The sequence below is a fragment of the Pelobates fuscus genome, chromosome 12 (genome assembly GCF_036172605.1).
Source record: "Pelobates fuscus isolate aPelFus1 chromosome 12, aPelFus1.pri, whole genome shotgun sequence".
Taxonomy (NCBI): Eukaryota; Metazoa; Chordata; class Amphibia; order Anura; family Pelobatidae; genus Pelobates; species Pelobates fuscus.
In genome coordinates, this window is record NC_086328.1 from 80,711,333 (window position 1) to 80,737,276 (window position 25,944).

Here is a 25,944-nt window from a genome sequence, read left to right on the forward strand (position 1 = left end):
GCTGCTTTGAATGTAGTCCACAGTACGATAAACTCAAGGACTGGAGTTCAAGAGCAGTTTTCTCTTTTTGGGAATTGTGTTCACTTAATTATTTTGACTCTGTCATGTTAAACTGATTATTTAAAAAAAATAAAAATATACACTTGAATTAAGACCGCTATAGTTTAACAAGCATGCAGAATGCTGAGAACCTTGGGATATGTATTCATCACTGTGGCAAACCTAGCCACTTTAGATTGTACTGTCATAGGTCTAAAGGTTGTCTTCGAAAAGCTGGTTCTATTCTGTTAATGTATGTATCCATGTATACCTGTAATAGAGAGCATTCGTATGCTAGCAGCCGAAAGCCGCTAACATTCATATGGTAGTTTCACGAACAGTGACTTTCCACACTGTTCGTGAAACGAATAAAGTACCGAATGGGAGCCCACACACAGGGGGTCGTGTGGCTCCCATTAACCGATTGCAACATTGTAGCAATCGGCGGTTAATTGATTTCCCGGGGGGCCGTCGTTCGGCTACCGACCACGAGGTGGCGGCCATCTTGGTTTTTCCTTTTGCCCAGCGGTGTTTGGTCATCGAGTGCCTGGAACTAAAATCAGCTACTCAACGGCGCGAACACCGCTGGACTTCCAGGCCGTTCGGGAGCATCGGTCTTTCGGTATTTTGTTCTCAATGATGTATTCGGTACTTTTAAGATGAATATATACTAAAGTATGTTTCGTGCGGTGTTCGGTTATTTATGCTGGGATCTGAGCGGTACTTTCACAAAGTGTGCGCTCAGACCCCAGCTATCTACCGAACGGTCATTTGGTATAATAGCAGGAATAATGTTATGGATTTTTGTGTAAAAAGCTGGTTCTGCTGTACGGAGGGATAATCCACTTAACAGAATATTCTAGTGGGAGTATCCCTCTCGTACAGCAGTGCATGGTGGGATAAATGTCCTGTATATTTAGTTCCCCATGTAGTCCTCTACTGTATAACCCCTGTAAAGTGATTAAGGAAACCCCTTGCATGGGGAACCACATAAATACTGGAGCTTGTGAATAAATTGTCAGTTGACTCCCAGAACTGTGTTTCGTCCGGTTACTGGGGGATTTGGGATATTGCCTTTATTTCCAGCACTTCACTTGGATTATTTTCTGTACCAGCGGAGATATTGGGATTTAATATTGCAGCTCAGCTACAATCACTCGTACTCTTGCCGCTTCCTCTACGATGAGACTTTTGTTGCGTACCATGTCTGATTGCGTACCTAAATGCAGAGATGTACTTTTGACTGCCATGTGCTTTGTTATTGAAATCAATAGGGTATATAGGAGCATGAGCATTAGAACTCATAACTGGTTTCTATTCATGTCTTCGGAGCCGTCATGGCGTTGATGAGCGTAGACAAGTACATCTTATTGTTATCAAAAGCGAGTTGCTGACCACATACTACAGGGATTATTCATGGTTCTTCACTAGAGTGGAAATTGCCAGGAATTAAAAGTGAATTAATTTAAAAAATGAAACCACAATAGCGGGTTTAGAAATATTCAGTTCGGTTTGGCTGAACACATTATGAAGTTTTGGTCATTTTGAATTCCCATATTAGTTTATAATCCCGTAAATGGATCCGCTTGCTGTTGAACCAGTGGGATTCCATCGACATGCATGTTGCAATTTTCTTCGGTTTTAGTGGGATATTATTAATTGGCAGACACTCTCAGCCAATGTGCTAACCATGCTTTGGAGGGCTTAGCTCCGAATATCTAATGGAACAGCCTAGCAAGAGCTTCCGGTTCTCTGGCTGAGGTAGTAGAGTCTGGGCGAGGTGCCTGGGGAAACCCACGTAAGAAGTCAAACCATTTGACTATTAACAGGGCCGGCCTTAGGGGTGTGCGAGCTGTGCGGCCGCACAGGGTGCCATGCCAACAGGGGCGCCGGGCAACCAACACAGCTCGCACAACCAGGTCCTGCCTTACCTCAGAGCGCACTGGTGGGTGAAAGATTGCGCCCTGGCCGGCCCTTACAGAGTGCGCTCTGCTTTGGTATTGGCCGGTGAGGATATTGAGGACCTCCCTCACCGGCCCGTTGTTTGGATGATGGGAGCGAGCAGTGAGCGCTTTGACTCTGCCCTCCTCTCGCGAGCTCTGCAACGCTCTCATACTATCAACGCAGAGCTCGCGAGAGGAGGGCTCCTGTTCTGCAAGGTGCAGAACTTCAAGAGCTGGCAGAGACCGCTGGACCACCAGGTAATCGGTATTCTCCCACCCCTGCCCAAAGGTATGCAAGAGGGAGGGGGGCAGAAGGGGGGAATCAACATTAATTAATTTAAGAAAACAAAACCTAAAATTGCTCTCCCACCTCCTAATTTAAAGCCTTATGTCACCCCCTACCCACAAATATCCCACCCTTACTGTGTTAACTGCACACACTCCATAACACACACACTACATAATCTACACACACACTACTTAATCTACTCACACACACACACACACACACACACACACACACACACACACACACACACACACACACACACTACATAATCTACTCACACACAACGCCCCCTATAAACACACTATGTTCTCTACACACATACACACTAGATAACTCACAAACACTACAAAATGTACAGACACACTATGCTCCCTATACATACACACTACGGAACTTGCACCCATACACACTACATTCCCTATACACACACACTATGTTCCCTAAACACATACACACTACATCCCCTTTACACACACACTACATACCGTATACACACACTGTTTCCTACACACATACACACTACATTCCCTTTATACACACACACACACACCATAACCTACACACATACACACTACATCCCCTATACACACACACTACATCCCTATCCCACACCACACTATTTTCCCTACACACACTGCATCCCTATTCCACACACAACATAATGGCATGGCAACTTCAGGGAGCCAGGACACTCTTGTTAGAAATTTGTTTTTACTCCTAATGCAAATCTATACATGTGGGAGGAATTCTTCTAGCCCATATATATATAGAATGTTCTGCTCTTTAACCCATTAAGACCAAACTTCTGGAATAAAAGGGAATCATGACATGTCACACATGTCATGTGTCCTTAAGGGGTTAAAAATACCAGACATTGTGTGTACCATAATAAGTACAATTTAACATGATTTCTGAGAGTAATATTTAAATATGCATGTATATTAATATGGGTGTATTATTATTATTATTATTATATGTGTTATTACGCCTATAACCTTTACAAATGTATTAATATACGTGTATATGCATGATATGCCCAGAAATCACATTAATACGTAACACCTATGTAATGGAGGCTTAGCACTTTTTACAAGATGGATGAGGGCAAGTGACCATGGAGGGGCGCTGTGAATATTTTTCGCACAGGGCGCCTAAAGGCCTAAGGCCGGCCCTGTATGACTAATTACAATAAGGGGTAGCAGGGCACTCCTGGCACTATATAATCACTATAACATTTTTGTTGTGGTTATGTTTCTTGAAATGTGCCTTTTAATATATTCATGTACTTAGGCCCATCAAAACTTTCAGCTCAACGCCCATGAGGCCTTTAATCTGGCCCTATCCAAACTGGAATTTTCACTTCCTTTTTGATCGGTAACAGAAACAGATATGTGAAAGGTTGAGCTAGACAGATCTGATTTTTTAATTTATTTATCTAGCCAAAGTACTATGTAGCTAACTAACCTACCTGCTGCAATCACTATCTTAGGTTGAAGTCCATTCTGACTGCTCTTTCTGCATAGCTCAGTGGTGGCTTACCTTCTCATTTCAAAGGTTTGCTGACTACATTTTTCTTTCAGAGTGGCTGAGCATGATGGGAAATATAGGCCAGATACGTCTGCAGTGCCAAAGTCAGCCATTACTGGCAAAGCCTGCGCTGCTATCAGGCATTTTTAAATGGAAGTTGAGCTCAAATTTTTTGTTTATTATAGTTATTTTTCTTTTCACTAGGAGATTAAATCAATAGGATGTAACTTTTTTTTAAAAATCCATTTAAAAATAAATTGCCTGTCCCAACCCAGTGATAATGTGCATAATCTTTGTATCATATCACAAGTAATGGTTTGCAGGAGCAACTGTATATTTTTTTTAAAACCAAGGTTTATTTTTGAGTAAAATGTATTTTGTGTTATAGGCTGCTATGTTAGGTTTTTGGCAGCCACGTTGCATAGCATTAAAGGCCTAGCATTATTGAGGTTTGGGAAAGGGCAGTTGCGTGAGTTCAAGTTGTTTTCTTTTCCTTTGGATAGTGAACATTCTAGTCACGGATCATACTATTAACTGCAGTAGAGCCATTTAACTTTTCTGTAAGGTTTTCAGGGATGCCTCACGTGTGGACTTGCAGCCATAATCTGGATAGGAGAACAAGGTTGTAAAATGCATAGGAGATGGGAGTCTCCGGAACATATCAGTTTTAGATGTCCCCTCACTTGCCTTTGTATCCTGGCATGAATACGTACACATAGCATGTAATTTAAAGGGGCACTAAACAAAAGTGCCAAAACCTTACTGTATGGGGAGATGACATGCAGTTTTTGTGATACCAGTCTTTTATAACCCCTTTTCTGTTGTCACAATCTGCTATCTTTAGACCCTTTGTAAAAATTGAATGCACCAGTCAATTAACTTTTGAAGCTCTATAAAGCCTGGCAGCAATTAAAGGGTCACTTTACCAAGCTAAAGTGATCTAGGACAATGAAGAGCTTTAGGGATTAACTGTATTCCCCCACTGGCCTATTTTGCAAAAATATGGAGAGAAGTTAGCCCCTTTTTTATAAATTACCTTAAAAACATCTGTGGCTCTAAAGCAGACTGCCAGGAGGGCTTCCTGCTTCACTCACTCTTAACTGTAATCTCACAGGCAGGGTTCTCTACCTCTTGTATCGGTCTCTTCTTATTTTGTTTGTCTTTTTTGACAATTGTACAGCGCTGCTGAATTTGTTGGCACTTTATAAATGCCAGTAATAATAATAATGACTATAATGAGAAGTATGCTCTGCCTTTTTCTATGAGAAGCATGTTTTGCCTTTCTCCAGGAGAGGCATCTGATTAGACAAGTTATCTCTAATGTTGACTTTACAGGAGATAGATTAGAGCTACAGCAAGGTTACTATCCTTGTGCTGGAATAAAATGGAGAGTGGAGCAATGCTGAAATGGAGGGGTCTAAATAGAATAGGAACACTAAGATTAAAAATATACAAGAAAAATGTATTCACTACCAAGACTCAGCCAGGATCACAGCTGAGCTAATCTCTACGCATTCCATAAAAATGTTATAGAAATGTTCATTGGAACTCCTTGATGAAGCTGATGCTTTTAGTTTAAAGGACCACTATAGGCACCCAGACCACTTCAGCTTAATGAAATGGTCTGGGTTCCAGGTCCAGCTAGGTTTAACCCTTTTTGCTGTAAACATAGCAGTTTCAGAGAAACTGCTATGTTTACCTATGGGTTAATCCAGCCTCTAGTGGTTGTCTCATTGACAGGCGCTTCCGCGCTTCTCACTGTGATTTTCACAGTGAGAAGACGCTAGTGTCCATAGGAAAGCATTGAGAATGCTTTCCTATGGACTGACTGAATGCATGCGCGGCTCTTGCCGCGCATTCAGCCAGGGACGTCAGAGGGAGGTGAGTCCCAGCGCCGAGAGAGCCCGGCGCTGGAAAAAAGGTAAGGGATTAACCCCTTCCTCCCCCTTCAGCACCACGGGAGTGGGACCCTTAGGGTGGGGGCACCCTCAGGGCACTATAGTGCCAGGAAAACGAGTATGTTTTCCTGGCACTATAGTGGTCCTTTAATTTCCATCAACCAGATTCAATGGTTTTTAGATTGGTGTCCTACGAGAGACAGTTATATGCATCATAGTCTTCATGAGATTTTGATGAATAAAGTTTTGTAGTGTCCAACTTCTGGTGGAATCTGTACATTTGTGACAAAGTAAACGGAATAATATTCTCTGGTAAATACCCTGCCCATGTTATTAATGTATAAGGCACACACGTTCCTCTGGGACGGGATTGTCACAAAATGAGGATGGTAGCTCGTTACTGCTCTCAGGCTTTAGTACGTGCAATTTGTAATACACAGACAGGGTTATTTATTAAAGTGAGAACCAGGTGAATTTCTATATTAAGATAAAAATAGCCAAACTGTAAACATTCTCTACGCCATCTATGCTTTCAGTTAAAATTTGGAATTCACTTTGAATTCTCAGTTCAGTGACTAACCCTGATAATCTGTAGTGTGTCGATGCTTCATCACCTGGTGAGCCATGCATAGATGGGAGTATTTTGGATGTATTTTGATGGATAAAGAACAGTATTGTTTTAGTTTCTAATGAAATGCTGTATATTCTTATAAGAGAACTTTTATTAAAACACCGGGCCAGTTATTTTAAAACAAAATTGAGTGGGCTGCTTGTTACATCAGCAACATTCAATTTAATAACCAGAATAACAAGCAGAGACTGGCTGCTAGTAAAACCACAGATTATGTATTTGCAAAGGTTGTCGAGAGGACAGGACCCTCCTGGCGCATTAACCACAGGGCATTGCGTTGAAACGGTTGCAAAGTAAACTGAGCTTCTCTATGTAGCCCATGTGTCCAACCCTGAAGTGCGAGGTTATGATTGAAGTTTGCATCACAATTGGTATTGACAGAGCAGTAACAATCCTATTGGATATGATGAAATCAGGTCTTTAAATGTGAAGTCCTATGCTACTAGCTAGGATTAAACACTGCAAGCCATAGTATGTGGCGCTCAGCCTCTTCCTATGTCATCAACAGCGCATTAGGCCATCCCCTATGGGGATTTTACTGATGCTGGCTGTACTCATGCAGAGTAAGGCCGTATAATGTCAGTTAGGCGACCTAAAGAATGGTAAGAATCCAGAAGTGCCTCTGATAGACAGCCACTAAAGGCTGACTTAGTGCTGCAATGTAAACATGGAAGTTTAGTCCTGCAATTTTTTACATTGCAGGACTAAGTGTGAGAGGGACACTGCACCCTGACCACTTCAATGAGCTGAAGTGGTCTGGGTGCCTATAGTGTCCCTTTAAATTATGAAGAGGTAGTTTTTCAGGGAGACCAAGTATCAAGAATGACCACTATACATTCTTCCTGTTTATAAATATATATATATATATATATATTTTTTTTTTTTTAAAGTGTTACATTTTAAAGTAACACTTCAAACGCCTAAGTGGGGCTTCTAATCAAATAGGACACGATGGCTTCCCCATAGATCAAATGTAAGTCAGGAGACGCAGAGAGAAAAAAATGCTTTATATATGCATTACAGAATAGTAAAGATGGAAGCTGCAATAAATGTAAACTTTTATTTTCAGTAATAGAAAAAGATTACTTTTTTATTTTTTTATTAAGATGAAACATTTTTTAATCTTTCTGGACTATTTAACATGCGTGGCACCATAGCCACTACAGCAAATCCTGACCATCATTTTTCCACAAAGTAACTTCCAAATCCAGCTTTAAGTACTGCTGGCACTGCACCTCTCTAGTAATGGGTGCAATTGGCCCGGCACATAGGCTGGCTGCATGTGCCACCAGCATTAGCAAGGGAAATAAAAATACATTTAAGCCACAACTCCAACATCTGCTGAATTCCTGGAAATCTGCTAATGTTCATCTGTGTGGTTATATTTGTTTTGTATTTTGAAGGTGAGTGTTATGTTTACCCTTGACACCTTTCTTTTAGATTATTTTAGACTAAGCTAGTATCATTTATAATAAGACATTCTCCATTTATCATTCCAATTCCCACTCATTTTTGCCCGAGACCCTTTTCATTTGTCTTTGGAAATCCCTGCATTTGATACCCCTAGGGTCATACGTGTAGTTTAGCAGATTTTTGACAGGCAGCTCACAATCATTACAATTACATCTTTTTTTCCAGTAAGGAAGGTGTGGCAATATAGCATTTAGAAGATTAACTCACTTATTTCATCCCGGAAAAAAATAAGCAGGATTAAGTACTATCACCGTGCACAGTGATGCTCCTTTGTTGAAAGCCTCTTAATTACCCTGAAATCTCAGTTTAGTGACTTAAAAGGTGTAATCCTTGCTACATTAATGTGTAAATTACGTTTTGGTATATAATGACACAATGTAAATAGTATGTGTACAGAGAGCTGTTTTTTACTTGGTTGTAAACCTGAGTGTAGCAAGACCAATCATTTGTCTCTAAAGCTATGATAGCTGCTTTTATCATCAACGCCAAAAACACATTTTTACACAAAATGTGATATTTTTTTTTTTTTTTTTGAATAAACGTGATTCCAATTATTATTTTGGATTTTGGCATTATCTTTGTTTCATATACATGACTAAGTGGGGCTAATGGTTACCCATGACTCCATTGCCACGTGTGACTGGTGTGTGTTACTGTCGTCCACTGCAAAATATCTCAGTGGGCCTGTATAGTCCAAGATAGCAGTGAGATGGTGGGCCATTAGCTTACACACAAACCCACACAGTGCTTCGCTAACAAGCGTTGTGCGCAGTTCCTGTCTGCTGCCTCGCTCCTGCAATTTGCAATTTGACAACAAACAGTCCAGTCCATCTCATGCTATTTTAATACATAGAAAGCAGCGTGAGATTGCAGCCCACAATCCATGTATGCAAATTGTCCAGGGTTTAATTGCCCCCTTACCAAACGTCCTTTGTTCCCTTTCCTCCAAATATATGATTCTAATAATGCTAATAATTGTTGCAGTGCATACACTTATAGGAATGTCTACAGAGTGCAAACAAGCTCTCATATGGGCTTCTGCAAAAGTAAGCCTTTCCAATTTTTTTCCAATATCATCTGCGAATGATGAAGTAAGATCCTTTCAATCAAGACACAAATTTTGTTATTTTTACCTGCCTTCTTTAATATCCTTACACATTTGCAATTTTAGTCCGTAGTCCGTAAGCTTAAAACCTTAATCTGAAGCAAATAAAAAAAGGCATGGGGTTTTGTTTTTCTTTTGATAATTTGTGGGGGTTTTTTGTATTTTGAAAGCATTTTGTTATAACCATGGCTTTATTTCTGTTTATTGCTGAACAGGTTATCAATGTTGATGGTAGCATGCGGAGAACAATTCTTGAAGACAAGCTTCCACATATATTTGGATTTACACTTCTTGGGGATTACATTTATTGGACAGACTGGCAAAGACGAAGCATTGAAAGGGTTCACAAAGTGAGGGCAGGCCGGGAAGTCATTATTGACCAACTGCCGGATCTGATGGGGCTTAAAGCAGCCAGCGTGACAAATACATTTGGTATGTTCTCACATCACATACAACAAATAGAAAATATGTTACATTTTAAACACATGTAAACAGAATTTTGTGAAAAGTTGCTTTAGAACACTGCACCAGCAGAGACTCCATGTCCACATTGCTGCAGTATCAAAAATGCATTTTGAAGCCAGGGTCTTTACACCACAACCACTTCATTGAGGTGAAGTGGTTTTGGTTCTTAGAGTGACCATTTGAAATGTGTGAGCGATGTGATCATTTCATGCTTTTAAAAAAAAAAAAAATAACTTTTAAATCAAGTTCTGTTTTGTATAATTACCTCGCATGATGTTCTAACTCTATGACCAGCACCATGAATAAAAAAAAAATAGTGTAATAGTTCAAGATGTATGTAATCATACTGTATATGATAGAACAGACAGAAATTTCACTTTTCTTAAGTGAATTAATTTAACAATGTTGCGCACTTTGTATTTTTGTTTTGTTTGTTTAAATCTCCCTGGGACTGTTTGCGGGTCAAGAAATTAAAATTGATCATGTCTTGGTCAGACTTGCATTGAGAAACCTGGCTGATTTTACTCTCCTGACACTCCTGTCAAACATCACCCCTCTATCAATCATGTATTGGCATTGTGTGCCCTATAGAACTTAATTCAAAATACTAACCCTTACCTATAAAGCTCTTAAACAACTCTAGCGCCTGTTATATTTCTTCACTAATTGGGAAGAATGCCCCTTCTTGTCTCTCCCCTCTGCCAGTGACCTTCTGCTGTCGGATGCTCGCACCCTTACTTCTATCTCTCTCTTGCAGGACTTCTTGTGGACAGCTCCTTTCCTTTTTAACAGCCTGCCTACCCCCATTAGACTCTCTCGTAGTCTTCAATAATTTAAGAAGTGCCTCAAAACCCATTTCTTCAGAATCGTTTAAGCAGAGTTTATTGTTCTTGTGACATTTTGTAATTGCCATATTTATTAAATTTCCCTTTTTTATACTATTGTAAAGCACTGGGTAATAAGTTGTCACTATATGGGGAGAAACAAAAAAATACATACAATGTAGGAGATGATTCACACTTCTAGACTGGTTAAGCCTAGAGCCAAATTTCTGCATATGGCTCTCATGGATAGCGCTGTGGGACTTTTCAGGATGTCCCTCTCCTATTCCCAGATCACTTATATGATGCTCCGGTTGGGTAATAATCCAGGTTCCACAACTTGACTTGACTTTTTTCAAGAGAAAACTTTATTGCTCCCAAATGTGGAATAAAACATGGATCAAATTAAAATTTCGATAAAATAAATAAAAAAAATAGAGTAACTGTATACAGTCCTGCCAATTGGCAAAAAGTCCAAGTGTCCGAAATTTTGCCAATTGGCAGGACTGTATACAGTTACTCTATTTTTTTTATTTATTTTATCGAAATTTTAATTTGATCCATGTTTTATTCCACATTTGGGAGCAATAAAGTTTTCTCTTGAAAAAAGTCAAGTCAAGTTGTGGAACCTGGATTACCCAACCGGAGCATCATATAAGTGATCTGGGAATAGGAGAGGGACATCCTGAAAAGTCCCACAGCGCTATCCATGAGAGCCATATGCAGAAATTTGGCTCTAGGCTTAACCAGTCTAGAAGTGTGAATCATCTCCTACATTGTATGTATTTTTTTGTTTGTATTTTATAGAGTGGTGTAAGGGGTTCCCACTCAGGTGATCTGTGGCATTTATTGCCACCACACTTAATCCCACTTTGTTTGTATATTTTCTGTGTTTCACTTACTATATGGGGAGAAGTGATAAATATTTCCTGATTTCAAGGAAAATGTTTAACGAAGTGTTATCAGATTTCTTACGTTAACATCAAATTTACAGATTTTTATAGAATATACCCTTCCTTTCCAAATATCAATTTCCTTTCCATTCTGTCCTAAAATAGTTTGCATGCCTGCCCTATGCGTAGGCTTGCAATAATAATAATAATAATGACCATTCACATTGCACCTCATTCCATTAAAGGAACACTATGGTGCTAGGAATACAAAGTTGTACACCTAAGATTAGTGTCCACCTGCCCCCATGTCATTCTCCCTCCCCTCGCGCTTTGCACTCAATGGGTTAAATAATCCTTTAAACAGCTATCTGGTTCTAGTGCGGAGTTCCTTCTGTGTTGACCCCATCTCCTCCTCCTCCGACGTCATCTCAGGAGGAACCTAATGCGCATGAGTGGCGAATGCTGCACACACATTAGGCCTGCCCCATAGGAATGCATTGAATCTACACTTTCCTATGAGGATTTAGAAGATGCTGGATGTCCTCATGCAAAGCTTGAGGACGGTCAGTGTTGTTACACGGAGAATCTCACTGAAACAGCAGGAAGCCCCTCTAATGACTGTCTTAACCATGCATTGTGAAAATTGCAGTTTCTCTAAATGTTTTCAGCTGCAGGTGATTTAAGAGGACATGGACAGTGCACCCAGACCAATTCAATGAAATGAAGTGGTCTGAATGCCAATAGTGTAACTTTAACTCCTCACCTGCAAGGGCCATAACCTACATTTCTTCGATGAGCTTGTCACTCTCTGAGAGCACTTCTGCTCAACTATCAATTGCAGGTATATACATGTACCATCAAAAAGGAACAATGATTTGCTTTTTATGCGATTAAAGGATTCCTTTACACTGAGCCCATTCCTCTAGCAAACATTACTGTACTTGCAAATTAACAATTTAAAAGGGTTTGCCTCATTTCAAGGATTTGTGGGGAGTGTGGGGACTGTGTGGAGCCTTGCTATAATGGGTTTGTTCCTTTTAACTTACAGAATCCGTATACTGCTGTTTTTGTTTGTTTTTTTAATTTCTTGGCTCACAACATTTCTGTGCAATGTGATATATTTATTTCATACATCCTGAGTTGTATTAATGGTACCTTTTTGCAATTTGGGTCCCTAGATGACCTTTACTACGGTAAATATTATTTTATGAGTTTCAGTAAAGATTATAAAACTACGGAGCTGAGTTTACAACCGAGATCCAAAATGTTGGCAAAAAATGTTTTTTCAACTCTGAAATAGTGGTTTAAATTTTAAACCTCTGTTTTGAAATCACCATAAGAGATATTTAGTGAATACACCACTATAAATGTTAATAGAAGGACATCTGCTTAAGATAGAAACAATAGTCCAATGCATAAATGGTGTTCTAATTTAAAATTATATGGTTTCTTTTTATTCCTATTGTTATAACCATACCATACCATTCAACCTTTTATAAACTATATAAAGATATATTTTTGTTTACAGTATTGCATTTATTTTATTTAAAGCAGCTCTGTCATCATCTGAGTCTTTGCATAATTTGCAAAGAGCCCCAACGCAGACTGCTCCACTGGGAATACGATAAATAATAATTTAAAATAAAATATCAAAACTACTCCTCTCTCACCACCCACAGAACACAGCCCCTATCCCACTCCACCAGTGCACACATATATACACACTGTATTCACTAGAAACGCACACACACACACATTGCAAAAAATAATTTTAATCTTTTTACTGTTTAGTAGATAACTTCCTAATTTGCTACCCATATGTGGACTTGTTATAATTTAGGATAGCAAATTAGGGAGTTATCTACTAAACAGCTGAATGAGCAACATTAAAGGGACACTATAGGCACTCAGACTACTTCAGCTCATTGAAATGATCTGGGTGGAGTGACACTGTTCCCCTTAGTCTTGCAATGTAAAACATTGCAGTTTTTGAGAGTTTTAAGATGTCCTAGGGTAGCTGTCTACCAGACTGCCACTAGAGGTGCTTCCGAGAGTTTAACGGACTCTCTGTCTGTTAAACGTCGCTGGACATTCTCACGCTCTGCATTAAGACATCCAGCTTCCGTTAAACCCGCAAAGGAAAGCATTGAGGCAATGCGCAACAGCATTAGGTCCAATCATCGGATGATATCAGAGGAGGCGGAGGATCTGACCCAGCATCGAGAGACATCGTCGCTGGAATCAGTTGTGTAAATAAAGTGTTTTTAACCCTTGATAGGCCATGGGAGGTTGGGGGGCACATAAAGAGCGGTGAGTTATACAAACGCAATAGAAAGGAAAGTGTGTTGGATAGGAACCACGTGACAAGGTGGAAAAGTAGCAGAATTGGAAAGTGAGCGTGAAGTGGAGAGTTGACCTAAGATTTGCCGTGATTGCTCTGTGTGAACTTGCAGCAGTTGGTCAGATAACAATAGACTCTGACCCAACATGTCTGCTCAGCCAGATAAAAGTCAAATTTTATTTAGAAAAAAAATAGTATACATGATTTAAAAAAAAAAAAAAAAAAAAATCATTAAGTTTCATCAAATGTAATAAAGTTTAAAAAAATGAAAAGTGAAAATTTGATGACAGTTGTGCCTATAAGCATTTTGTACACTGTGCACTAGCCACTCAAAACATATGCTAAAATATCATCCCTGCAGATACTTGTGAACTTGTGAAGTTTTTCGATGGCTTTCTCTTATCGTTTTACTGCTATAATCACTGGTTTTTGAGCCTGCACATCTTTTTGTAGTAATTAACTGCTATTAAATCCTAAAAACCCATTATTATTCAATGTTTCCTGAAGTCCGTCCTCTCTCTTCCTGTTTTTTTATTTTTGTTATTGGTCACTTATCTCATTTGGGAGCAATCATCATGCTTCCACTTTTACTACTTCTGTCCCATCTATATTTGATTATTTTCCTTCCACAGAAAACTCTAATTTCTCTCTATTAAATCCCCACTATTCACCTTCATATCACTTCCACTCTTACCCTTTTTTGAGCTCATTGGGCATTCTTAATTTCAGTAGATGTATAAAAACACATGCATATATTTTGTTTTTGTTTTGTTAATGATCGTTTTGTACAACTCTTTAGTGACCAGACGTCAACCTACTAAAGATTAAAATAATACCTCCTTTGTATGACTGAGTCATATAATATTGTTGTTTTTCTGAAATGTCTACTGAATGCTAACATCAATGTGTGGTTTTGTTTCTAGGTACCAATCCATGTGCAGATAATAATGGAGGCTGCAGCCACTTGTGTTTCTTCTGTCCCCGAGGGGTACAGTGCTCTTGCCCAATGGGGCTGGAGTTACTGGGTGACATGAGGACTTGCATCATTCCAGAAGCATTTTTAGTTTTCACAAGCCGAGCAACCATTCACAGGATTTCCTTGGAAACAAACAACAATGGTGTTACAATCCCACTCACTGGGGTCAAAGAAGCTTCTGCCCTGGACTTCGATGTGTCTGATAATAGAATCTATTGGACAGATATTACATTAAAGGTGCAGTTATTCACTGAAAACCTTACATGATTACTTAAAGGAACACTATAAGGTCAGGAACACACCCCCTTAGCCCACTTTAAATAATGTAGCAACTCACCTTATTTCTAGCGCCACATGGGTCTGCCGACACTGGCCCATCCTTTTATCCGCCTCCTTGGTGACATTAAAATTTCCCATTTTTAGCGGTAAAAGCATCAAGGAGGCTAGGCCAAACGCCATTTCGGCCAATCATCACCTCCTCATAGAGATGCTCCTTTGAGAAGTGGCCAAAGGAGGTCTCTCTAGGGGGCAATGTAAACTCTGCCTTTTCTCTGAAAAGGCAGTGTTTGCATGAAAATGCCTAAAGGCAATTATTACACTCACCAGAACAACTAACTATATTAAGCTGTACATTATGGTGACTATAGTGTCCCTTTAATTATTTTTACCTGTACTATTTGTTTACTGGGGTATGGAATCTTCCCAACATGTAGTACGGTAAATTTATATATATATATATTCATTTTTAAAATAGAAATGCAAAGCAAAATGTGTCAAATTTTTTGTATTTTGTATTTGTATTATACACGTACATGTATGTGTATAATTTAGGCTTGCTTTTTCAGAGCTTAAAGGCATCAAAACATTTAAGCTTAATGAATCTGTATTGGTGTACAGATCATGCATCTGCAGTCTCACTGCTCAATTTTCCATTTGGGCGTTAAATCACTTTTGTTTGTGTACAAATAGCCATAGCCACACCTCCCCTGACTGTGGCCGACACAATCTGCATGAAAAAAATGGTTTAATTTCAATCAGATGTTAATTTACCTTACTCTTAACTGTGTAAGTTAAACTTTAATCTCACAGGGGAGGCTCATGCAGGCTATAAACAGAGCAGGAAATATTACATTCTAAATTAAAGACACTGTGCAATACAGGAACCTAAAATATCTAGGTTCCTTTTCAGGAAGTGTTTAGGAAGGCTGTACAAGTCACATGCAGGGAGGTGTGCCTAGGACTGTATAAACAAAATAACCAATAAGTGAGCGCTAGATTCCCATACAGAAAATATGGCAGCGTTTGAAAATACAATACACAAAAAATGTGGAATAAACAAACTGAAGTCTCAAAGGGAAAAAAAAAACTATACTTAAACGTGCAGCATCTTATAGACATGTTATTTGATCTTGTTTAATCATTCTAAGACCTAATTTTTCCCATTATTTCTGCAGACCATAAGCAGAGCTTTCATGAATGGGAGCTCACTAGAGCATGTGATTGAATTTGGTCTAGACTACCCAGAAGGCATGGCTGTAGACTGGATGGGAAAGAACCTTTATTGGGCGGACACAGGAACAAATCGGATTGAAGTTGCTCGTCTTGATGGACAGTTTCGGCAAGTTCTAATCTGGAAAGACTTGGATAACCCTAGATCCCTGGCCTTGGATCCTGCTAAGGGGTGCGTGATATGCTATCTAAACTAATCAGTGACATCTCTGTGTGGAGATGCTTTGCTTGCTTCTTTTTTAGTACGAAAACATTCTTCACTGACGGTACCAGCAATGTAAGCTTACCAGCTGCACATTGTGTTAAATGCACATGCTTTTATATTAGAATATGTTAAACTTTTTATGGAAAAGTTGAAGATTTATTAAAGGCACACTTCACTGCCCAAATAAAAATGAAAAAGTACAAAATAAAAAATCATTGCTTAGTAGATATATCCCCAATTAAAACATGCATGCATTATTTATTTATGCACTTTTTAGTGGGTTCTGTCTAAAAACAGCTTTCAAATGCTTCAGATCTCTTTTCTGCAGCCATTGCAAGCCCTCCCCTTTTAATCCTACCCAGACTGTAGCTGTCCAGCCACAGACTTCCCAATGCAGCTCAATGAGAAATCTTTGAAAGGCAGGTTCTCTAGGCAGTTGTCTGTCTCTTGAGTTTAGCTCCACAGCGATAAACAACCAGGAAAGACCAGGACTTCTGATTGGCAGCCAAGGGGGTGTAATAATGTTAATTTACAGATTTGCCAATTTCTTTTGAAATCGGCACTTGTAAAATGGGGGGAGGAAAAGAGGGCATACTTTTCACACATAATGGACTTTAGCAAGCTGAAGTGCTTTAAAGATATGCAGGGTTGCTTTAAAAACTATGGATTTCTATAAGAATCAATGGGCATGTAAAGTATAAAGCATCAAACATCAGAATTGGACTAGATAACTGAAATAAGAGCATATAATGACCGGACTAAGAGTAGGGAATGAATGAAGGAATCGGGTCATATTAGAGATTGAGTGCTAAGAATTGTCACAGGATGGGTATTGGTTATTAGATTGTCAAGAAAGACACTTTATTTTGTGTGTTTTCAGGGTTTTGTACAGGAGAAGGCACATTTTATTTAAAAGGGACACTATAGTCACCAAAACAACTTTAGCTTAATAAAGCAGTTTTGGTGTATAAATTATACCTCTTACGACTCACTGCTCAATTCACTGCCATTTAGGAGTTAAAGGAGCACTATAGGGTCAGGAACACAAACTGTATTCCTGACCCTATAGTGTTAAAACCACTATCTAGCCCCTTTGGCCCCTTTTGCCTCTCTAAAGATAGTAAAATCTTACTTGTATCAAAGTCTGAAGCTGCTGCCTTTGCCTGTGAACTTCCTCTGACATCATCAGGAGTGGTGGCCTGATCCAATCACAATGCTTCCCCATAGTATTGGCTGAGACTGACAAGGAGGCAGATCAGGGGCAGAGCCCGCACAATTCAAACACAGCCCTGGCCAATCAGCATCTCCTCATAGAGATTAATTGAATCAATGAATCTCTATGAGAAAAGTTCCGTGTCTGCATGCAGAGGGAGGAGACACTGAATGCTTGGATGCATTTTTGGCAGCCATGACCCAGGAAGGATCTCTAACAGCCATCTGAAGAGTTATCACTAGGCTGTAATGTAAACACTGCATGTTCTCTGAAAAGACAGTGTTTACAGCAAAAAGCCTGAAGGTAATGTTTCTACTCACCAGAAAAAATTCAATAAGCTGTAGTTATTCTGATGACTATAGTGTCCCTTTTGTTTCTGTTTATGCAGCCCTAGCCACACCTCCCTGGCTGTGACTGTCACAACCTGCATGAATAAAAATGGTTTCATTTTCAATCAGATGTAACTTACTTTTAAAGTTTTTTTTTTTTTTTCTTTTTTCACCTGCTTTGTAAATTAAACTTTAATAACACACAGGAGGCTCCTGCAAGGTCTAGCAAGCTATTAAGCGTGCTGGAGATAAGAATTTTATCAATTAAAATTTACAATAAAGGAAGTATAAACATTAGATCACTGTTTACAGGAAGTGTTTAGGAAGGCCGTGCAAGTCACACGCAGGGAGGTGTGACTAGGGTGCATAAACAAAGTGATTTAATTCCTAAATGGCAGAGAATTGTGCAGTAAGACTGCAGGGACATGATCTATATATGTGATATGCAACTCATGTCAGTTCTTCTATCTTTGATGTGCAATAAGTTTATTTTTTAATTTTATTTTTTAATAAGAATGTTTCTTAAAAAATGTGTTACAGTTATGTATAGTTCTAGGTAGACTTCTGCAAATATTTATTTCCTATACAATCCTGTCAGTTCGTCTAAATCAAAATCCTTGTAATCCACACCAAAATCAATTGATTGGTCTGGAAAATAAATTATTTCTCGGAATCTATTAATTCAGATGTGGATTAAAGGATTTTGATTTTAACAAAAAAGATTTAATCATGCAGAAAACGAATTTTTGCCCCAGTCTGAGTAAAAAATGTACAGTTTGAAAATATTTTTTTTTGCAAGCCGACAACCCAGGTACAAGGTACAATAAACAACTTAAATACGTTTACAGCAGAACTTTTACAAATGGACTATATTTTTTCCTCCTAAACTTTGCAGCGGAGTTGTCCATTATCCTCAACTCATTGGTTAATAAATAAGTTAGAATACTTTACTGAGTAGTGTGTAGTTTTCTTTGTTTTGTTTTTTTTCTATAGGTTTTATTTACATTTCGGCTCAATGGTTAAATATATTGTTTGGTACATAGAAGTTCTGTAAATTCTTATTGATTTGTTGACATAATGTTCTGTTCTCTAGCATATACCACAACAAAACTTGAATTTCCTGTTACTACTCTGTATGGCACTCTTTTTCAGATATATGTATTGGACGGAATGGGGAGGAAAACCTAGAATTGTTCGTGCCTTCATGGATGGAACCAATAGTATTACGTTGATTGACAAATTGGGTCGAGCCAATGATTTAACCATTGACTACACTGACCAAAGGCTCTACTGGACTGATCTGGACACATGCATGATTGAATCCTCCAACATGTTGGGTAATATTAGCAGATGGTTAATCTTATTCCCGTTAGTGTACTAGAAGCATTGAATTGTTTTTAACATTTGTTAACATAAGACTTTCAAATACAATGCATGGTACATATCCCAGACAGGTTTCACATGTGTTTTCCCATAGAACTGCTCAATGTACCACACTTCCATTACAATAAGAGATTATCTGTATGAATATGCAAATGAGGTTCCAATGATTACTCTTAACCTTTGTATCTGTTTATAATTGGACCCATTCGGCACATGTTCTCTGTTTGCCTTGATGCATCCGTTATGGCTCCTAAGGTATAAAGTTGAAGATTCATTTTCAGACAATTTTGAGGCTGTAAAGATGCGTATTTTCCCACTTTTCTATTTCATAATGCCTTATTTTAAAGTGTATGTATTTCACTGTCAGGCAGTCCCATATAGGTGAATTATATTGTTCACTAATTTGTGGGACATGGAGTGCTTCTAACATGAATGTTGTATCCATGTTCTCCATTACGCAAAATTTGTTGGCTACCCCTATACCATAGGGGAGGATTCTCACAGCTGCCGGCTCTACCACCCTTGAGTGGCATTCTCATCCTCCTTTGTTTAGCCATATCGTGATATGGAAAACAGAAGTAGACATCATGGCATCTGGTTTGCATACCAAGCTCTCAATCTCAAGCAATAGAGACTGGAGTGCTACAGTTGTATCTTTCTTCATCTGTAGCTAAATTTTCTGTCTGTAAGAGTATGTTTGCCGTGGATACCCTCATACAGAAAGCTGTCTACGGTTGCATTCACAAGCTATTATAGGTCTACCAGTGTCTTTGGTATATTGGGTATTTTAGAATGCCTACTTGTCACCCCATATTTGCTTGACTGATTTTTGTTGGTAGATTTGAAAAAGTCATCTTGGAACCAATGTAATCTTTTTAATAAGCAGTGGAACTTGATGGAACGGTTATGAATTCCAAAACTTTCTAAATAAAATGTGGAGGAAACTGAATTTTGTTTGGAAAACAAAAAATAATCAGGATAACACACAATTTGCTTAAGCTTGCTGATGTGCTTTATGTGTCTAGAGTCTGTCATTTGTTTACAGTTTATAAAAGTGCCAATTCCAATATTAATCTACACTTATGTAATTGTGGGAAGAAACATTTTTCTGACTGTCAATCAAAAAAATTCTAAAATGTCAATTCCCCCGCACAGGCTGAAAGTTTGCTCTGGGGAAAGGGAGCTGCAGCTTTTACAATCTGTTTTCCAAATACTACCAAATAAAGCATGCTGAATGAATATATATATATATATATATATATATATATATATATATATATATATATATATATATATATATATATATATATATATATATATATATGTTTGCTTTGGGGCTTTATCTACTAGATTGTTTAAAAAAAAAAAAAAAACAATGTGTAGTGTTCCTTTAAGTATTGCTCTTCTTTGAGCAGGACAACTTAATTGTCCTGCTATATACAAAGACCCATGTCTTGGCAAATGTAATGTAGATGCAATGCAGTTATAAAAATATCAGCACTGGCTTGACATAGTTACCCAATGGCCAAAACAAACTGAGCATGCTCAGCTCTTTTGTAGCATTGCAGGATATCAAATTATAGTGTGAGAAAGTTGGCCATCGGGACGGAAAGTATTTTCACATAGAAATGAACTTTTAATTCCTTCCTTACACTGTTCATTTCTGCCTTAATACTGTAGGAGATCAAATGACACCCGTGCAAGCACAGACTATAGTCGCCTCTATTCGATCACCGTTTTTCAATCATGGTCTATGTGCAGTAGACCTTTCCCTTGTTCCCATATCCTTCCTTTTAATTAAGCTAATATTTAAAGAATAGTTTACCTCTTTGGTTGTTTTACAACCCCACATACCTTCTGCCAGTAAAATGTTGACATCTAATATGTTATAAGCACTAATATGTATAGAAGGGAAACTGGGTGTTATGCCATTCCAAAGTTATTTGTAATGTTTATTATCTGTTGTTAAATAACTATTTATTCCACAGACAAATTGAGACTACAGAAAAATGTTCTTCCCTTTAGTACATTCAGTAACTTGGATGATTCAGGGCTACAACACCTGCGTTTTATCTGTAGGTCTGATTTAATCGTCCAGATCTATATGTTTCTTAAAGTTCACGTTGTTATATAGATCATGCAATGCTTTGTACAGTAAACAAAGTTTTACTATGGTTACTTCCATCATAAAAACAATAGGTGGAAGCGTATAGGTTAAGTTACTTAATAAACTAGAACTGTTGCTTTTTTCTTCAAAAAGTATTCTCCTAATTTTGCCTTTGTATGGTTATGTTTCTGATTCTTTGTAATTTGTTGCATCTTGAAGGTATTGTTGTGTAAATGTCAGAGCTAGAAGAATCATATGCTTCATGTCTTGGTTGTAATACCAGACCGTTAATTGCTTTCACCTGCTTTTATTTTAGCTATTTATTTTGTGAATATCATTTTTATTTTATTTTGTCAGAGAAACATAAACAAAGTACAACATCACATATGGTAGTGCACTGTCCTTGTCTGAGGGGTCTTGTTGGACTATAAGGACTCACAAATTATTAGCACGGAAAGGATTTCTGTAGATCCTATGTTATATTTTGTGGATGTTCATAAACATTAAGCAACTATAAAAGAGCAGAGTAGGGGAAGAAGAAGGAAAGAGGGGGAGGGGTGGATCGTCCAGTCTGTGAATCCCTGCGCAGGATCTAGCCCAAGACCATTTGAAAATCCTCCTTAGAGGTAGCAAGTATCCAGTGGTGCGACTCAATTGGTGTTTAGAAGTTCATTTTAACTGAAGCTCCAAAATGTAATTCTTCTAGAATGCGTGCCCTTCCACCTGAGAAACCAGGTTCGTAGTGGGGGATTAACTGTTTGTTTTTTTCCAGCAAAACTGGGGGACTACCTTTTGAGCTACACTTAAAAGTTGGATCGCGATGGACCTCTTGTATTTTTCTCTAGTGGTTTTAGTGTGAAGCAGCAACATGGGGGCCGGTTTAAAAGGAGTCAATGAGTCTGAAAGTTTTCCTAGCACGGAATGTATTCGCTCCCAGAAGGACTAAAGTGTTTCGGGTTCCTGCCCACAGCTCCAGCATAACCCAGTATGTGCTGGATTTACGAGCAACTCATACGTTTGTATGATGTCTCTTGGGACTTACTGGAAAATGAGCAATAGTGTGTTAAATTGCACATTTTCTGCCACTTGGTCTCAGAGGAGGTTTCAACTGTGTATGTTTCCCATTCTCCCATGAATGATGGGGAGCTGGAACTAGATGCGAGGCGAGTGCTGTACGCATACATAGGAAGCACTGTTTTCCTATGAGCGTTCACATCATGTGAGAGTGTTTTACTCGGTCAGCGCAATGGAGGCGCGCCTGGTGGCTGTTAGGAAGACCGCCACTAGAGGCTGCTTTAACCTTGCCATGTAAGCATTGCGATTTCTAGATAAGTACAATGTTTTACATTGCAGGGTCCAAAATGACATTGAGATGAAGTGGTCTCGGCGAATTTCTTGGTCCTTTAGGTAATTTTGCCAGGGCTTGTTGGAAGCAGGCCTAATTTAAAGAAACACTCCAAGCAACATAACCACTGCACTGTAGTGTTTCTGGTGTCCCCCATTGTTTGGAGTTAAACTTTTTTTCCCAAGCAGTTTGACATCTTACTTGTGGTCCACTGGTCGCCTCTCCACACCACCTCTACAGCTCAGCGAGAGTCGGAAGCCTCTACTGAGGAGCTTCCATTGGTTCTCCTGAGCACATTGGTTGAGGGCGTCAGCTGATAGCTCTCGGCCAATGAGCTAAGACCTGCACCACCATGCTTAGCTCAGTGAAGAAGGCTTCTGATTCTCACTGAGTTGAAGTGAAGGCAGGAGCACCATATGTTTTTTTTATTTGTAGAATATAAGTGAGTGTTGGCATTGCCAAACCTAAAGGACGTCTGCATCATTTATTTTCCTCGATTGTCTCTAACTGATAGAGATAAAGACACCTAGTTACATTAATGAGAACACACATAGACTGAAGTTCTTATAAAAAATGCTTTATTGCTTTTTAAATGGTGTAGGAAGGAAATCTCAAGTGGAAATGCAGCTGTTGTCTCACAGTGCTGTTTTTTTCTTGCTTTCAACACAGTCCTTTAGTGCTTTAGTGTATTATGCCTTGTGAATTCTTTGTTTAAAAGCAGACCTATTCTTTGGTATTCACGACTTTCCTAGTAAGAGACCTTGTGTTCAATTTGCTTGATTCTTGAATAGTAGAATATATATATATATATATATATATATATATATATATATATATATATATATATATATATATATTAAAATCGCCAATACTGTAGATTCCAAGATATACTCATGTTTTCTCCCTGGAGTCTCTCTCCTTCTCCTGACAAAACATGTGCCTTGTGTCTGTAAATGAAGATAACTACATCCCACAATTCTTAGCTCAACGTATGCTCTGTGGTGTAGCCTGTTCAAATGCAGATAATAAAACACTAAATATTTTTTATCTTTACATTTGCTAGCCATTTGGCCTGCTCAGTGTCTGGCTAAAATCTTATTATTTTATTTCTTTCAGCGTGGAAATAAGGCTTGTAATGCACGACAGTCTCACTGTAACGTTATTGCATTTACTTTGTCTTTAGTTTCTCAGTGACCTCTGTCCAGACCAGGAAGTGGGTCACCCAATCTGAAGACCATTAATCTGTCCAATTTGTAAAACACTTGGCAGCAATTCAATTCACCAGCTAGGACACATCCGGTGATAGTGGTTGTGTTCCATTCACAGTTAGTGAGTAAAAATGCCAGGTACGATCCCATTACTACAGTTTCGGCTCCTTCACAGTAAGCTGCGAAGGTGCTTGTTAGAGGAGCAGAGGTTTGTATAGCATGTGCAAGACACACAAATATTTAGATGGTAGAGGAGGAGGTATATTTGTTTATAGGAGGCACTGAAAAAGGCTATTTTTATAGCTGCAGCAGTCTATTTGTAAATGATTGCCCTTATGAGTAATTGTGTCCAGGGAGATCATGGCAAGGGGTCACTTTGTGCCATACAAATTGCCTTTGTTATGGTGCTTGACATTTCCCACTGAGCTCAGGTTTGTTTGTTTTTTGTTTTTATGTATGCGTGTGTTTGTGTGCTTTTTGCTTTGGAAACAAGATTTCATCAATTTAGAAGATGGGGATTGTGTTAACAGTAATGCAGGCATTGGCTGCAAACCTAGAGACATTGTTTAGAAGTCAGCAGAACATGATGTTTTGAGAATACATTTCAGAGTGTCCTTGTAATTTCCAGCTGCACATACCTAGAGTTTATAATTGAGCAATATTGAAAGGCAACTGCTTTTGGATTTAATGAAATCTCAGTGGTCATAGTATTACTGATATTGTTTATTTGAATGTATACACTGTAGACAAATTGACAAATAGCCAAAGGCACATTAAAATTGTCAGTGACAGTGGACGTGTGTTACGCATTGCAATGTATTGGAAAATGTTTTGGATTTCTGTTTGTTAATTTCCTGGCTTGAATGAAGGTCAGTTGAGCGTTCATTAATGTGTTTTTTTTGTGTGTTTTTGGGGGGAGATTATGGAACATTTAATTATGAATGCCACTTGTCAATGGTAACAGTTACAGTTAACTTCCACAGGACTAATGAACTGTTGAAAAGTGCACACATTTAATTCAACAGAAAGCAAGCATCAGAGCCACATTCATTCAACATAGCATGAACAAACAGAAGACGTGGGAAAAATTAGAACAGGCAAGAACACACGACAGCTTGCCCTTAGTCCCTGCTCTAATGTCAAAGCAACTAGACTTGTTGGATATCAGTCTGATTCCATCAACAAGAGCGGTCCAGCTCCGAAATGGCGCAAGCTTAATTCAAAATAGACTGTATTATAGAACATACTTGTTATTATTTAGTGCATGATGCAATGATGTAGTTTTCATAATTGCCTGGTTATCAGAGATTTTATAGAATTTTTCTCTGGGTGTCAATTTTCCACAATCTTCGAGGTCAGTGACACATGTATTTAATGTTTTCTTTCAATATAGTTAACAGGAAGCAGGCAATCCTACACACAGACCAAATGGAAAGAGGACTAGGAAAACAAAAAAGATTAATATATCAACCCTTCCTCCTAGTCTAATAAACATTCCACTTCAAGTCCCATGACTGTCTCCTTTTACATGCTTTTAATATGCAGACAGACACACTGTCTCTAGTGCAAACAAATACACATACCTATTGCACAATACCTATATACAATTCGATCCCAACAATCCCCAGACCCTCTGTCTTCTAAACCAACCAAATATTTAATGATGGGTAGTACAAAAGAAGCGGTCCTTATTCCGTCTGTTAGAATACCTGCAGGATGTGTTTCACTTTGTAAACTTTTATTAGTGATAAGGATTCCCCAAATAGTTAAGATAATATATTGTTCAATCTAAAACAAGGTGTTAGTCCTGTTAAAGTAGCACTCTAAGCACCATAACCACTACAACTCCCAGTAGGGGTGATGCCTGGAGTGCCCTAGCAACACCTCCAAGTGTAAAGGCTGAAACTGCTGTATCCCACTTTCACTACTTCATATGGAGAGCCAGAAGCACTCTATCATAACTAAGCCCCAGCAGTGTAAGGATTAGGTCATTGCCTGAGATTGATCAGCTGAAGCTTCGGCTGAAGAGCGAACCCTTCTCAGGATTGCACTCAGAAGCTCCTGCCTAGAGTGGTGCTTGGCTGCTTAGAGTGGATCAGTGTGAGAATAATTATTGCACCATAGCCACTACAGGGAGCTTCAGTGGTTATGGTATATGGAGTGTTCCTTTAATAAACTGCAATACTAGCTGCTCTTGAGACTCACGTCTCCATGGTAATGATACTAAATAAGACGTTGTAATGC

General features: G+C 38.7%; 1 protein-coding gene across 1 annotated transcript in view; it reads left to right on the top strand.

The window, feature by feature from the left end:
- Positions 1 to 25,944, top strand: part of LRP5 (LDL receptor related protein 5) — a 206,645-nt gene that overhangs the window by 129,036 nt on the left and 51,665 nt on the right. The window contains exons 8-11 of the mRNA XM_063438121.1: positions 9,121 to 9,337; positions 14,349 to 14,638; positions 15,856 to 16,082; positions 18,810 to 18,994. Of these exons, the coding sequence (XP_063294191.1) occupies positions 9,121 to 9,337; positions 14,349 to 14,638; positions 15,856 to 16,082; positions 18,810 to 18,994 (919 nt within the window). The remainder of the gene's footprint in view (positions 1 to 9,120; positions 9,338 to 14,348; positions 14,639 to 15,855; positions 16,083 to 18,809; positions 18,995 to 25,944) is intronic.